Below are 16,255 nucleotides of genomic sequence, written 5' to 3'. Positions count from 1 at the left end.
TTTCTTTTCCGTTAGTAATAATAATGGTCTTTGTAATAACTGGGCATTATAGTTAGTGAAAACGTCATTATCATTTAATTTAAAACAACGATAATTAAAAAACAACATTACCTTACATACTGGAGACTAGGGTACTTTTTGTCTCAAAATCAGAGCGCGTAATATCCTACAAATATTATAAACGCGAAAGTTTGTATGTAAGGATGGATATTTATTACTCTTTCACGCAAAAAACTACTACACGGATTTGGCTGAAATTTGGAATGAAGATAGATTATACCCTGGATTAACATACCGGTTACTTTTATCCCGGAAAATCAATGTGTTCTCACGGGATTTTTAAAAACCTATATCCACGGGAGCGAAGTCGCGGACATCGGCTAGTAAGTATGTATGGGATATTTCACAGACCTATATTATATAGGTACGAGTATCGTTATCTAACAACTTTATATGAATCTTCGATTAAGTGTATTTTTAACAAAATTTCAACTAGACATTCAATCCTATAACTTTTATTCGTCTTCTAACTTCCTTTCAACTAGAAATATAGCTTACTTACTTGTCTCTGCATTCAACCATTAATTTATCCATTTTGAAATCTCCTCTATTGAGGATAAAGTCATATAATACGACAAAACGAAAACCGTAAAGGACGCAATCCAACTTCAACGGCACCGTTGAGATATTGTTTTAGATAAAGATTATTTATACAGTGTCTTATTTTCCAAATCCAATTTCCGCGTGAATACACGGGCTGGCTGTAAATAACGCAGACAAAGCTTTGCAAGAATCGCGCACCGTTCGATACATTATGCAGACCACGCTACGTTGCGCCAAGCAATGAGCTCTGTAAATATAGCCGGTAGGTACATCTGAAACGGCGTTTTTCTATTTCCTAGCACTTCTAGTTGAACAATCTACATCCATACTTAATATTATAAATGCGAAAGTGTGTCTGTCTGTCTGCCTGTCTATCTGCTACCTTTTCACGGCCCAACAGTTAAACCGACTCTGACGAAATTTGGTACAGGCTTAGCTCATATCCCGGGGACGGACATAGGCTACTTTTTATCCCGGAAAATCAAAGAATTCCCGCGGGATTCCTCAAAATCCATTCGCTTAACCGATATGTATGAAATTTGGTACCGAGGTAGCTTGCGTCCCTGTAATTGACATAGGCATTCTATCCCGGTAAATCAAACAGTTACCACAGGATCTTTAAAAACCTAAATCCACGCGGACGAAGACGCGGGCATCCCCTAGTAATATGTATAAAGAAAAGACCTGATTCATTCACTGACTGACTTATCAATGCCCAGCCCTCTTGGACCTTGAAAGTGTAATTTTAATATCTAATACATGTCCCCATTAGGCAAATATTAAGCGGCTAACTGTTCCTACAATTCTGTTGCTTCCCTATAATTTTTTTTCTTTGTATTTCTTAAATAGAATTTTTTTTTTCATATAGGTATGTAACCTATTTATGACTCTTTAAGTTAAGTCAACAGAGGCTTGACTTATTTTATAGGTACGTATAAATAAGTGGTAAGCTACGGAAAGTAGCGTATTAATAATATCACTGTGTTCCAGAGCTTTGTAATTTACCCTAAAATTCCATAGTTTTATTGCTACGCCGTTTGAATATTGTACAATTGAGTAGGATATAGCTAGATGGGCCTACACAGGAAAGTTTTGAGTGGGTTTCGGCTTAGCGAGTTAATTTCTGCTCCATCCGGGTCCGATTCACGGACAATGGGATAAAATCGATTTACCGCTCCTAAACTTGTTTGAAAATTCAAGCGGAATCGAACCCCAAACAGTATTGATACCTTTCGCTAATATAATTAACTAAATTATTTAAAAGTTATTTAGCCTTACGTACGTACGGTGCTGAAACGTGGATGATGACAAAAATTGAAAGTCGCTCAGTTAGCTATGGTGAGGACTGTGTTAAGAGTTTTCCTGAGGGATAAGATCCAATACGTTGATACATTAGTAAGTGACTAAAATAAGTTTAAATTCGGGATTTAGTGAAATTTTACTGCCTGTTTTTAATGTGCTACGCCAGACAACTAGCTCAGTTGTCTCTTCATTCAGATAGTTTGTAAGTAAGGTTATACTGTTGTAGATACATAATATCTACATAATATATAGTAATATATATAGTAGGAAAAATGCGACTTGCTACTTGAAAAATGCTATGCGTGTAGTGGAGATGGATGACATAAGTATCTATTTGAGGCTTACATCAAGGCTACTTGCTCTGGTTAATTGATGGGAAGCCATAATCTTAACAGAACAAACTGGTAAAGCAACGCGACAAAATACAACACAGGACAAGACAAAGAAGCATAAAAAATTATTAGGTATTTGATTTGTTTTCTGCGTCATTAATTTTAAGGAACTTTTGCGATAAAGTCATAACAAACGAGGCGTTCCCCTAAGATATAAAAACTGCAAAAAAAGTCATAAGAGGCGGTCGCATCGTCTTATTAGCTACATGTCGTCAAACCCCAATGCACCCTTATAGTCTCAAACGGAAGGCACTATTTCATACTTTGTGCTAACGTTTTTTGGCTCGTCTCTCTTGAGCGAGCGGAGGAAAAGTCGTGATTCAGAAACGACAGAAATGTTATTTTTGTTACAGGCTGTGTAGCGTTGTGGGCTTGCGTGACATATTTTTCTAGTGTCGAGGATGACAAATGGGAAGATAAATCACAGAGAAAGCCAGCTTTTCTTTTAAAAGTTTTATTTCTGCGTATTCTTTGGGTGCTTTTTACGTCGCCCGACAGTCTCGTTTATTTTTTGCGACCCACTATGCCTAACTGTAGACCTATGTGAGGTCTGAAATTGGATTACATTTATAGGTCACGTTTTGTGTGAGCTAATTTGGTACCGAAGTGTTACATTATAAATCATCGTGACACGGCAAATCATGTCGCTATTGTGTTTTTATGAAGAGTTATGTTATTTACCGAGGAGAAAGATTTAAAAAAATAACATGACAGTCTTACGTAGAGTCAAGTTACATGATTTTCACCTTTGCTTCTAAGTTATCATAGTCTGTAAAAATCATACCTGTTGAAAAATCTTTACGTTGATTCCATAATGATTGATGCAAAGATACCGTTAATCAGCAGATGGGAGTCTGGTATAAAATGATAAAAGAGGGGATTTGTTGTAAGCGTTCATTTCCGCCGGCGCCAGTTCGTTATATTTGGCTACGCCCTGACGAGACGCCATTACCACCCCGACAATGGAAACTTGCACGGAATAAAGGAATATTTACTCTCATAGCAGACACGCTTTTATTTGAGGTTTTGCTTGTGTAGGGTTAAGACTTTCTTTGACACTGCGTAACAACAGCAGATATATGAGTTACCAAAACTTTGCTTTAAAATCTTTTTTTCTGGTCGTTCCTTCATAACTGAAGATCATCGTCCTAGTGAGATTGGGCAATAACGTCAAGTGCAATTTTAATAAGTACTCTGTCGGTGGTGTCACTTTATAATAATAATATAGGTTCAATATTTCGCATTGCCTGTGAAATCAACAAAGCGAATATAAACACTTAGTATAGGCAAGCACTTCTTATAAGTAGACCTATTTTTATCTTGCATTTGATCAATCAATTTAGACTGCCTGATTATATTATATCATTATCATCGTCCACAGTTGGACATGGGTCTCTTGAAGGACGTCCACACACCACGGTTTTGCACCGCCTGAATCTAGTATATAATATACTTACAACTTGTACTGAAGTACCTAATGAATAATACCTTGGATTTCAAAGTAAAACCTCCAAAGAGAATATAAACATTCACGATTTGTCATGGATTTGTCGGCCAATTCGCGCACTTTCAAAATATTTGACAAATATTTGTCAGCTAGTTGATTAGAGAATAAAACTACAACTGGCTTTTAAGATTATAATTTAGGAAAATGTATAGAAATTCTTATCAACGTGGAATGCTCACGGTGTTTTTTAGTGTGGGCTCAAAACCTTTAGCTATATGGGACGTTCACATCCAAGATGGCTATGTTACTAGGTTTTTAGATCAAGATATAAAGTCCATGGTTTTAGAGATAGGTGGAACTAATGTAAGTACAACGTATATCACATGCCCGAAGGACAACAAAGTACTAGGTATCACTATGCCGTTTCTAGTTATGATCGTGAAGAATCTGAAGAAATATTTTTCGTTTGAAGTCACCATACTTGATGAAACCGGTACTCGAAGACGATTTCGTGTGTCCAATTTTCAAAGCAGCACTCAAATATTGCCTCTTTGTACTGTTATGCCCATCGGGCTGTCGGATGGATGGAATCAAATCCAATTCAATTTGGCCGAATTCACTCGACGTGCTTACAAAAAGCAGTACGTTGAAGTTCAGAAACTAAAAGTTAATGCGAACATTCGACTTAGACGAATATACTTTACGGAGCGTCTTTTGCCAGAAGATGAACTACCAAATGAATATAAATTATTTTTTCCACTATCATCTAAAGCAGCAAAAGATAAGAAAACGATCCAAGCGACAGCTCAATATAAAGAAAATATTCAACCATCTACATCTCAAAAATTGATTGAAGAACCTATGCTGCTAGATGAAAAAGTTGAGATGAAATCTTCTAAAATGTCTGTTCATTCTATGAAGAAACAGCCATCTCAAGTATATAAGAAAGAATCAAAAACCGAAGTAGAATCAGTAAAAGAGATTTTAGAAACAGCAAAAGAGATTTCAGAAACGACTGAAGGACTAGAAGGTGAAGAGCGTGAATTTACAATCGATGCTGAAGAAAAAATTGAAGGACAAGAAGTAAAAGAAGATATTGCAGAAACAGATGCTGCAGAAATAATTCCTACAGAAACAGCTGGAGTGGAAACAGAAATAGCTGGTGCGGAAATAACTCCTACAGAAATAACTGGAGTGGAAACAGAAATAGCTGGTGCAGAAATACCCCCAGAACAAACTGAAGTAGCTCCATCAGAATCAGATGCTGTAGAAACAGTTCCTACAGAGTCCAGTGCTACAGAAGTACCTGTAACCTAAACACCTGAAATAGCAGATGCTTATTGCTATTGATAAAATAATTGATTGCTTAAAATTCTAATACAACATTATTTTTCTTTTTTTTATCCTTTGAATATTGATCTTCTATATTAGTTTACGATAAAAAATGTTGTACCTAATGTTTTAAAACTTTACTGCTAATAAATTAATTTTAATATAGATTTTTTATGTGCATTTTGCTGTTTTTTTATTTAATGGCAATATGAATTATTTATAAAACTTGTTATGGTAAGTTTAACTTAATAATCCTACTTAATATTATAAACGCGAAAGTTTGTGTGGATGGAAGTTTGTTACTCTTTCAAGTTCTCTTTCTTTGTTGCTAACCACTGGACGGATTTCGCTGAAATTTAGAATGGAGATAGATCATACCCTGGATTAACACATAGGCTACCTTTTATTCCGAAAAATCAATGAATTTCCACGGGATTTTTAAAAACCTATCCCCGGGATCAGCTAACGACAAGCGTTGGCAAGGCAAAACAATCGTTTCAATATGCAAACACCCGCCCACACTCTTGCTGTTTGCCACAACCATGAAGCACGTCCATTAGATGTGCATTGCATAAAAGGTTGCATATCATATTATAGTCTATGATTATAGTCCAAAGTCCAATGGTCCTTTTCACTTTTAAATGTGTTATCTATGGTATTGTGTCTATCAAAATCTGTCAAAACAATTCATGTTGCTCATGGCTGTGATACTGCCACATTACAATAACGAAAATTATTAAATCAAAATAAAAACCATGTTTAAAAATACTTATCAAAGCGGATTACTATCAATATTTTATAGTTGTGGGTCAAATCCCTTAGCAATATGGGACATGGAAGTACAAAACGGGCACATAAAACGATTAACTGATAATGAGGTAAACTCCATAGTTCTCGAGATAGTAAGCTCAAACGTGGCAACCACTTACATAGTATGCCCGAAGAGGAATCAAGTACTAGGAATAAGGTTACCATTTCTCGTAATGATCGTCAAAAATTTAAAAAGGTACTTCTCATTTGAAATAACAATTTTGGATGACACAAATATGAGAAGGCGATTTAGGATTTCAAATTTTCAGTCGACAACGAAAATCAAACCCTTTTGCACTACCATGCCGATTGGATTATCAAGTGGATGGAATCAAATACAATTCAATTTGGCGGATTTTACTAGACGCGCATACGGTACGCAATTTATAGAAACACTTCGAGTTCAAGTGCATGCAAATGCTCGGCTTCGTAGGATTTATTTTAGTGAACGACTCTATACTGAGGAGGAATTGCCGCAGGATTACAAGTTGTACTTGCCTTTGGAACGCAAGGAAAAGAAAGTTAAGTCTGAAAAGAAAGAAGCATCAAAAACTGACAAAGCACCTGCACGACCACCAGCAGAAAAAACTCCACAAGAAAAAGTTCCAAAGGTGGAAGCTCCAGTTGCAGAACCTAAACCACCTATACAACTGGAAAGTAAAGTTAGTGCGGCCACGGTAACACCAACAACAACTGAAGCTGGAGACGTAAAACCAGAAGATGAACCGGAAGCTGCTGAACCCACTCCGGAAGCTGCTTCAGAACCAGGTGCAGAACCTGATGAAGAAGTTGAAGGAGTTGGTGAAGAACCAAAACTTGAAGAAGAGCCACAGGAGCCAGAAGGTCAAACCGAGATCAAGGAAGAAGGCGAGGAATAAATTCATCAATTTTTATTTTATTTTTGTTTTTATGGTTACATTATGTATGTTAGTTAATACTATTTTACTATTAATATTGAATTTACAAAAATCATAATTTTATAATAAATCTTCTTATTATTGTTGAGACTACGTATGCTTCTTTCCAGTCACCCACTTACCTGAAACAAACAAATAGTCATTAATAACATGCACTATAATGTATTGTACCTTATTTACTACAAAACTGATACGTAGTAAAACTGAAACGTAACGACAGACACTGGCAATAAAAGTTTTGAAGTCAATAAAACTGTAGCCATAACTGTAATGTCCCGACCGTACAGCAAAGAATATTATTATTATTTTTCGAGCTTACGAAAGCGCCATCCCGCTTCAGTTTGACAGGGTCAATTGTTCAGAAAATTGAATAAATATATTGAAATTTCTACCAAGGGGCTCATTCCAAAATCTCCGCTCCTCCAATATTCTCTTTTTATTACACTGAATAAGTAATCCGGGATATCTTTAAATATGTAAACAAAAATGCCTCGTTCGGACCTTTCTCGTATATAAAGCTTACATTCAATAATAATAATGTTTTTAACAACTATAGAACTATGATAAAAGGCTGCATGGGTCAAGTTTCCTTTAATGTTAGAAATTGGAGATGCCTTTTCTTACAAGAGAATCTTTTATGAATTTCTTTCTAATGTAATAGAGTACAACTGTGTGATATATTATGATGTAACATAACTTATAATATTTTTTTGATACTAAACTAACTAACTCCACTCAATTGAATCACCTTTAAAATATAAGTAGAGTAGGTAATCAATTCTACCTGTTGTATGTTGTTTATATGTTTGTGTCTATTGTCCACCTATAACTTTTAGTTGGAAATGATTGTTTATTAAGCATTAGGTAGGTTATACCTTCCAGGTGGTCTTAAGTTGGAGATTTTTTTAAAAAAGAATACTAGCCATGCTTATCATGACTAATACTCTTCTTTCCCCCCAATTAAGCGTGTAAAGGTTTTGCCGGGAGTGAATACGACAATAGTGCAACGGGTGGGGTTTGAACCACCGACCTTTCGGAATTCAGGCCGCTCTTCAACCGTTGAGCTATCGCGGTTTTTTATTTTGATTGACTTGTAACATTTTGGTCTAATGTATCGAGTTTTTGTAACTGAAACCGAAGACTGACTTATAACGTTACTTTGTAATGTATCATTCGCGCTGAGCGCCGTGTGCTCCACATGCCTCTCGGGTTTTTTTGCGTATTCCCTTTGAGTGTTAGATTACAAGTCAGTGCAAGTCTGCCGTTTTGAGTAAGAATGGAGCACATTTGAGCCAAGAGCTCGAACGAAACATTACAAACAGACGCTAAAAGTCAGTCTGTTCACCTTATTGTAACACAAGTGTAAATTAAAAATTTTCAACACCCCCGACCAGTGAAGGTTACAGTAACTAGAAAAGAGCTGATAACTTTCAAAAACTTGGAGTTTTCCAAACATTTTCCAAAACATCATTTTCAAATAAATAATAATGTATATCTAGGCAACGTCCATCTTGACAGCTTGACATTTGTCAATTGACTTAATATTAAGAACCTAACGGTTATCTAACCTTCTTTTCTACAAGAAAACTAGAAAAGAGCTGATAACTCTTAAACGGCTGAACCGATTTTTTTGGATTATAGCTAAGAACACTCTCGATCAAGCCACCTTGCAAACAAAAAAAACTAAATTAATATCGGTTCATTCGTTTAGGCGCTACGATGCCACAGATACACAGATACACACGTCAAACTTATAACACCCCTCTTTTTTGGTCGGGGGTTAAAAATCGCCTCGAATGGTACCTACATTAAAATTTGGTAAACTGTCAAACTTTCAACTGAACTTAAGATCTAACGGTCTGTAGTAAATAGTACAATCTATTATATAACATGAGAAACTGACGTAATTACATATCGAGTTCAAACGGCTGGCTCTCGAAACTTCAGACTTCGCATAATATTATGTTATCTTTAACACATAAGTAAGCAAAAAAAAATCGGTCAAGTGCGTGTCGGACTCACACACGAAGTATCTCATCACATCGTACAAGAAATAACGCTTAATTTTTTAATTTTTATGGCGGCCATTTTGAATTTTCTTTTTAAGTATTTGTTGTTATAGCAGCAATAGAAATACACACTCCATAAAAATTTCAACTCTCTACCTATTATGGTTTATGAGATGAACTGTAGATGACTGACAAACAGACAGACGTAAAGCAGCAGAAGCTTAATAATAAGGACCCGTTGACACCCTTTGGGTACGGTTCCGTTCAGGTTTTGGAACATGTAGTAGAATTCCTTGCGCGAACTGTAGTTTTAATCCAAATATGCTACAATTCCATAGTTCAACATTATTAAGTAAAATACAATTTTCCTAACATTTGCAAAATTTAAACCAAAACACGGACTTGATATTCTAAGCAACTTTAAATGTGCATTTTAGTTTGCAACATTATTATGATGTATCCAAACCGCATATATCTTTTAACGTATTCCCTCAGCATAAACGCTGGTAATAAGTTACTGTGGCGTAGCGAGCCATAAATCACATAGCAGTGTTACATTTTCGGAGGGAATTAAGTAATAGGCGAGTAGCGGTAAGTACCAATAAGATCTTATTACAAAAATAGACTTGAAGCAATAAATAGTACTGAAATGAATTGGCTATAAATCTTTCAACGATTGTGCTTGTAATGTCTAGAGTCTAGACGTTCGTTTACCGGAAGCACGTACGACAACAATTTCTGGCTAAAGCCAATATATTTTTTTTGATAAAAATGAAGAAGGTCATGGAAAAAATGTGGTTGATAATAATTCAATACCTAATCTTTGTTTATTATTGACTGTTATGTGGTCAAATCAAAATATAGTAAACAAGTATAAAAGTAAAAGTACGGATTTATAAGATGACATAAACTGCAGGCTCTGGTTTGCGTGCAAATGACGTCAGCGTATTTTTGTTGACTTCGAATTTCAATTACTGCATGAAAAATTTGCCATGTAGTGTAAATTTTTAATGTGCTAAACCGTAATCATTAGGTTAATGAACACAAATTAAACGACCCTTGCCAAAATACTATCGATAATATGTTTACTTCGATCAAAATATTATTATTTTTTAAGTCAAGTTTAAACGCTACAATGTTTTAACTTGGACCAAACCACTTAACGAACTACAGTAGCGTTTCAGTTCGCTGTTCTGGCTCCTCGTGATATTAAATCTTTAATTTACTACATTATTAAGTGGCAACAAAATTGATTACAAATAAATTACGCTATTACTTTCATCTTTGCCAGAACTATTTTCCTGATATTTATCAAGACTTTCCCAGTATTTATGAAGAGCTTTAAGTTTCTCTATTACGGTTGTGCTTGCTTCATTCTGAAAGGAGATCTGTGCCGGCGATGGATTGATGATGATGATGATCGTCTAGTAGTTTCTTTAACGATTGCTTAAGGATATTCATCACCAGCCGATGCTCGCGACTTCTCCCGCGTGGATTTAGGTTCGAAATCCCGTGGGAACTCTTTGATTTTCCGAGATAAAAAGTAGCCTACGTGCTAATCCAGGATATTATCTATCTCCATTTCAAATTTCAGCCAAATCCGTCCAGTAGTTTTTGCGTGAAGGAGTAACAAACATACACACACACACACACACACACACACACATACAAACTTTCGCCTTTATAATATTAGTGTGATTTTATCGTTTAAACTACCGTGAGTCATTTCCATAATAAGTATAGGTAGGTTGTTACGGCTATAGTAACGTATTAAGTCGATATACGAGTAAGTCCGATGTAAAGTTTCGAAGCCATCCGGGGTCCTTTTTCATAGGGACTCAGCTTCATCATCATTATTGTCAACCTATAGACGTGGTCCACAGTTGGACATAGGTATCTTGTAGGGACATCTAAACGCCACGGTTTTGCGCCGCCTGAATCCAACAGCTCCCTGAAACACTATGATGACGCCTGTCCACCAAGTGGGGAGTCTTCAATGCTGCGCTTTCTCACGAGGTTGCTATTCTAGCACTTTGTAACTCCAAAGTCTATCGTCTTTTTCAACTATGTGTCCTACTCATTGTCACTTCAGCTTATAACCCGTTAAGCTATATGTCAGTTACTCTGGTTTTCCTTTGGAGCTCCTCATTTCTGATTTGATCACGTAGAGAAACATCAAGCTGCTAACTAAAAGCAGCTTTTAGCTGTTAGCTAAAAGCCTCATTAATATAAGCTCAGAGTATGTCTCGGATCCATATGTCATCATTGGCACTGACTGTTCAAAGACTTTGGTCTTCAATCGCTGAGGAATTTTGATCATATCATAAAACTATATTTTTTTTGTTATTACTCGCCCACAAACGGACATAAAATGATTTTCGACGAGAAATACTCCGCACAAGTCAAGTCCAGGTGCCTAATTTTTGAAGTTGTATAAACGACAAAGGCGACATTATCCATCCGAAGTACGGTCCAAAGGGACGTGCTTGGCCTAGTAAATAATCTACCGTCAGCAGCTGACAGTATAATATCAGAGAAAAATATGTAAATTAAAAATGTGACGAATTTCCAACCTGCTTATAACCCTTACGCATTAATTTAAAAATCCCGTGTACACTTTTTGATTTTCCGGGATAAAACGGCATAAGTCACTTATGCCGTTTTCCAGGAAGCAAGCTATCTCTGTACATAATTGCGTCAAAATCGGTTATACGGATGAGCCATGAATAGTTAGTATGAGTGGAGTATTTTCTATACTGGAAAACTCGCATAGATAGATAGAAAACTTAATTGCACACAAAACAAAAAACACAAGGAAACTAAAAACAATTGTATGCAAAGGCGGCCTTATTGTTTACAGCAATCTGCACCATAGGTGGATAGAATTTATTCATCTGATAATTGTTAGTAGCGTGGGGAAACCGCTTAAAACATCAAACCAAGCAAATACCCCGAAATTCAATTCAGTTCAATTCCATGCATAACCATATAAGCATGTTTTATAAATTCATTTTACGCATGCAACATCTATATCATTTAACCTTTTTATTTACGCCACGAATAAATAAGCTTTATATTTCTGTAATAAGCATGAAACTCAGTCATTAGTCATAATGTCGTGACGCTCCTTCGTAACTTGTGAACGCGACGAAAAAACATTTTCACTTTTCATCAACTGAAAATATAAAACTGGTGTACCCTAACACATCGCAATACGTGCGTTCACAATATCAATTACTAGATGACAGCCACGATTTTGTCCGTGTGAATTTAAGTTTTACAAATCTTCTAGGAACTCATTGATTTTTCGGTATGAAAAGTAGTATATTATGTATGCGGGCATCATCATATTTGGTATATATTTATACCAAACTAGCTGATACCCGCGACTTTGTTCGTGTGGATGTAGGTTTTTTAAAATTCCCGTGGGAACTCTTTGATTTTCCGGGATAAAAAGTAGCCTATGTGCTAATCCAGGGAATAATCTATCTCCACTCTAAATTTCAGCCCAATCCGTCCAGTAGTTTTTGCGTGAAGGAGTAACAAACATACACACACACACACACACATACAAACTTTCTCCTTTATAATATTAGTGTGAAGTGTGATAGATGATGTCCGCAACTTCGTCCACGTGGATTTAGGTTTCTGAAAAATCCCGTGGGAACGTAGCCTGTCCTTTCTCTTGTGTGAAAATTCGAAAAGAGCACGTCGAAATCTATCAAATTACTAATTTTCAAAACTCGCGGAAAACTTTCCAGATAACTCCCATTTTAAGCAATGACTGTACCCTACTACAAGACGTGTTTCATGTAAAATATTTCATCACTAATCGCAAGCTACTACAGCGTAGTAGTCTCTCTGTGCATCGTATTCATGACATTCGTATAATTGCTGAGGGTCATAACCCCTTTTTCATTATTCTCATAATAGTAGGTGTTTTCTTGGAATAATAATGCGCTGGATTCCCATATAAGTCATATAAGTCAACTCGAACAAATGACTCTTATGTTCTTACAGGTTAGGTTCATTTTCAGTGATGATAGTTATTATAACCGGGGAAAAGTCAGTCATTCATCCGACATCGCTTTTGGGTTAGCTTGCCCAACAATCGCAATCGACTGATTTCATATGGGTTGTCACAACTAAGCCACACGTCCTATACATCGATGCCCTCAAGACTCCCAACATACTCGTTTCATCTTAGTTTATGCTTGTTATATTCTGTAATCTCCAAATTAACTTAAGAAAAGCTGAAAGGCTATAAAGTGTGGTGTGCAGTGGATAGTGAAACGTACACTATCAGTGCCCTACAGCGACGCGACGCTTCGTAATATACGGCGGCGCAGGGCACGTAAAAATGACCCGCGTTATGTACCGTGAAGATAATACATTGTTTATGTTTGGGGAAAACTTTAAATGCAAACTAAACAGCACATTTCGGAAGTTCTATTATGATCTTATCACTACAAATACTATAATGTGAAAGTGTGACTGTGTGATTTGTTTGCTTGTCCTTCATCACACTATCACACTAATCACACTTCACACTAATATTATAAAGGCGAAAGTTTGTGTGTATGTTTGTTACTCCTTCACGCAAAAACTACTGGACGGATTGGGCTGAAATTTAGAATGGAGACAGATTATACCCTGGATTAGCACATAGGCTACTTTTTATCCCGGAAAATCAAAGAGTTCCCCCGGAATTTTTAAAAACCTACATCCACGCGAACGAAGTCGCGGGCATCAGCTAGTTTTTAATAGTTCGCTCTGTTTTTAGAGTGGTAATACTTAGAATGTAAATTTTAAGAAGGTAAAGTTGATGGTAGCCGATTTCACCAAACATATCTAAGGCAGAAGTACTAACCTACAAGATTTCAGTCTTTATTGGACCTCCCTACTTACAGGATCCCAAAGAAAAACCTGTTCGAACAAATTTAGACTCTTATTTACCTATCCAACTCATAAAACATACAAAAACATTAGTAATACCGGCAACTCTTCTCATGAGCTGGCATCGATAAAGCATTGGGAAAGCTTGTCACACTGATTGTGCTTACTGCTTAGGCTACGGTAATTTCCCAGCAAAATAATCTTACTTTTGGGCTTCCACTCCGCGCGGTTAGTTCTAACTCTTGACAAAATGATGGAATACGTTATTAATTCATTTAAAATGTACCCTAACAGTTTGAATAATTTATAAACCACATACATTTTATATAGAGACGTATACTGTGACCCAATTATAACACATTTTGTATGGGATTAGGTAAATACCTTACATCGTGCTGTCTGGGAGAGCTGCATTAAAAATAATGCCTATCTAGTTTTTAGAGTTCCGTAGTCCATCCCCGACAGTTGCCAACGGAACCCTAAGTACTACTAAGCCTCCGGCTGTCCATCCGTCTGTGTGTATGTTTGTTTGTCAGCGGGCTGTATTCCACGAACCGTAATTTTTACACAGTATATATTTCTATAGCCGTTATAACAAGAAATATTTTAATTTTATTTTAATATTTAAAATAAAATAAAAAGTGCTATTTCTTATACGATGGCATGGAACCCTTCAAATGAGAGTCCGACTCGCACTTGCCTAGTTTTTGAATTTTAGGAGGTGGCCCCTTAAGTATGCCCGACTCGACAAGGAATGGAGTCCCATGAGCTACGGACTAAAGGTCTCCCAAGTCCAAGCCCCTGCTCTATCTTTCAAGTACATTTACATATAATTATCTGAAAGGTGTTCATTTGGCGCTATCTTGTTTCTGCCAGTTATGATGTTATAGATGTACCAAAAAATTATGAACCTTATAGTGTGATGCCCGTAGAAGATTATTAAGACTTAAAGAATTTGTTTCAAACTTCAATATAGAAATCATACAAACAGCTGATCGCGGAAATGAACTCGTAAAAAACTTATGTGAACTTGAAGGACCGTCCCTTATCCGTGGTTTGAACTTTTCTCAAGTAGCAGAGATAAACGAAAGAATCTATGGCACTAGTTGAAGTACTATAGTGCGTTTCATCGAATAGTACCTATGGCGTTATGTTGGCTCCCCTGTCTGTCCAAGTCATTGGCACCAAATTTGCATAAGAAGACGCAGATTTTGTTTATTTTCATTTGATTTGAATGAAATGAAAACCAAATGAAAATAAACAAAATCTGCGTCTTCTCATGCCAATATGGTGCTAATGACCACCCAACAGACAAGGGAGCCAACATAACGCCATATAGGTACTATTCGATGAAACGCACTATACATACCTCATTAATTGTCATGTCATATGATTTACAAACACGCGCTGTGTATAATATCATCGCCACAAGTAATAACAGCAATATCTGCTAAATATTAACTTGACAGACAGTAAACAAGTTCTAACCAATTCACTGCTGTAGTTTATCAAATATCTAAGAAATATAGTTTTCTTTGTTAACACATGGCGCTTCGCCATTATATTCCGCTAACGTTTAATGTCACAGTCGCAACAAATAAGACTATTACAAACAGAAGCTATTACCTAATTGAAGGTATAAAAACTGCAGATATATCTAAAGATCTTCACACATTGAATATACAACCGCAGTCAAAAACGTGCGTTCAAAAACTTTTGTTTTAACTTTACGTAGAGAAATTTAAGGTAATATAGGTAGAGGACTAAGAAGAGAAGAATCAATTGTTATAACTTAGTTTTTGATCTATCAATAATATAATTTTCTAAATTCACTCGTACTCTAGATATCAAATTGTTTTGGCTGCAGAGTTAATAGACAGCCAGGACTAGGAATAGCTAAATAGTTAGCAATATAGGTCTCTACGATTTAAAGTGAAAGCAAATCAGTATCATTTATCATTAGATATATTCACAACCCGTAGAATAATTAGTCTAGACCAACGTTTCAACAAATTTGCCTGTGAATTTTAAGCATAGCATTGAGCATTTTGGCAATGTCAATTTACTAATTTGTTAGTGACTCTCTCAAATTGTTATAGTTTTTGATTTAACTATAGTTTATTTTAATTTAGATTGCAACAACGGGGCTGGCACTTAAGTCAACTTTAAAATAACAGATTAAGTAAAAAAACGTGTCTGCCATCTAACGTCGCATCAGAAATACAAGTCAGTGTGTAAAGGCTCTTATAGAAATGCAACAAGACAGAAGAGTGTGTTTTGTCAGGCTGCAAGAGTATAATAGAGTGAGCGCTACGGAGTATAATAAGCCTCGACATGTTTCATATAGCTGAAACGGTTCGTTAAATTGTGTTGTTTACTGTTGTTTGCTGTTTTCTTCAGACAAACAGTGAACAACTATTTTAATGTATTATCTTGTGAATGTGACACAAATTGTTTATCAGGGGGCACGGCAGTGCCCCCGCCAAGACGAGCCAAACGGCGGCCGGGGCGCTACGTACCTTTTTCTCGAAGTGTTTCGCCGTATTT

The 16,255-nt window shown here is 36.2% G+C and overlaps 3 protein-coding genes across 6 annotated transcripts in view; 2 read left to right on the top strand and 1 right to left on the bottom strand.

The window, feature by feature from the left end:
* The window catches only part of LOC123875985 (semaphorin-1A), a 438,478-nt gene that overhangs the window by 200,031 nt on the left and 222,192 nt on the right, over positions 1 to 16,255 (bottom strand). The gene's annotated exons all lie outside the window — the stretch shown is intronic.
* Positions 3,892 to 5,115, top strand: LOC123875986 (cilia- and flagella-associated protein 20-like). The gene has a single exon (XM_045922127.1). The coding sequence runs from the start codon at positions 3,949 to 3,951 to the stop codon at positions 5,059 to 5,061; it is 1,113 nt and encodes a 370-aa protein (XP_045778083.1). The 5' UTR covers positions 3,892 to 3,948; the 3' UTR covers positions 5,062 to 5,115.
* LOC123875987 (cilia- and flagella-associated protein 20-like) lies at positions 5,769 to 6,896 on the top strand. The gene has a single exon (XM_045922128.1). The coding sequence runs from the start codon at positions 5,832 to 5,834 to the stop codon at positions 6,762 to 6,764; it is 933 nt and encodes a 310-aa protein (XP_045778084.1). The 5' UTR covers positions 5,769 to 5,831; the 3' UTR covers positions 6,765 to 6,896.

This window comes from Maniola jurtina, chromosome 20, assembly GCF_905333055.1.
Source record: "Maniola jurtina chromosome 20, ilManJurt1.1, whole genome shotgun sequence".
NCBI lineage: Eukaryota > Metazoa > Arthropoda > Insecta > Lepidoptera > Nymphalidae > Maniola > Maniola jurtina.
The sequence above is the reverse complement of the archived record's forward strand: the minus strand, read 5'-3'. Positions and strand labels throughout refer to the sequence as shown.

What these genes read in the sequence shown, in the direction of transcription:
- LOC123875986 (XM_045922127.1), top strand. Translation starts at nt 3,949, where the DNA reads ATGTATAGAAATTCTTATCAACGTGGAATGCTCACGGTGTTTTTTAGT.
- LOC123875987 (XM_045922128.1), top strand. Translation starts at nt 5,832, where the DNA reads ATGTTTAAAAATACTTATCAAAGCGGATTACTATCAATATTTTATAGT.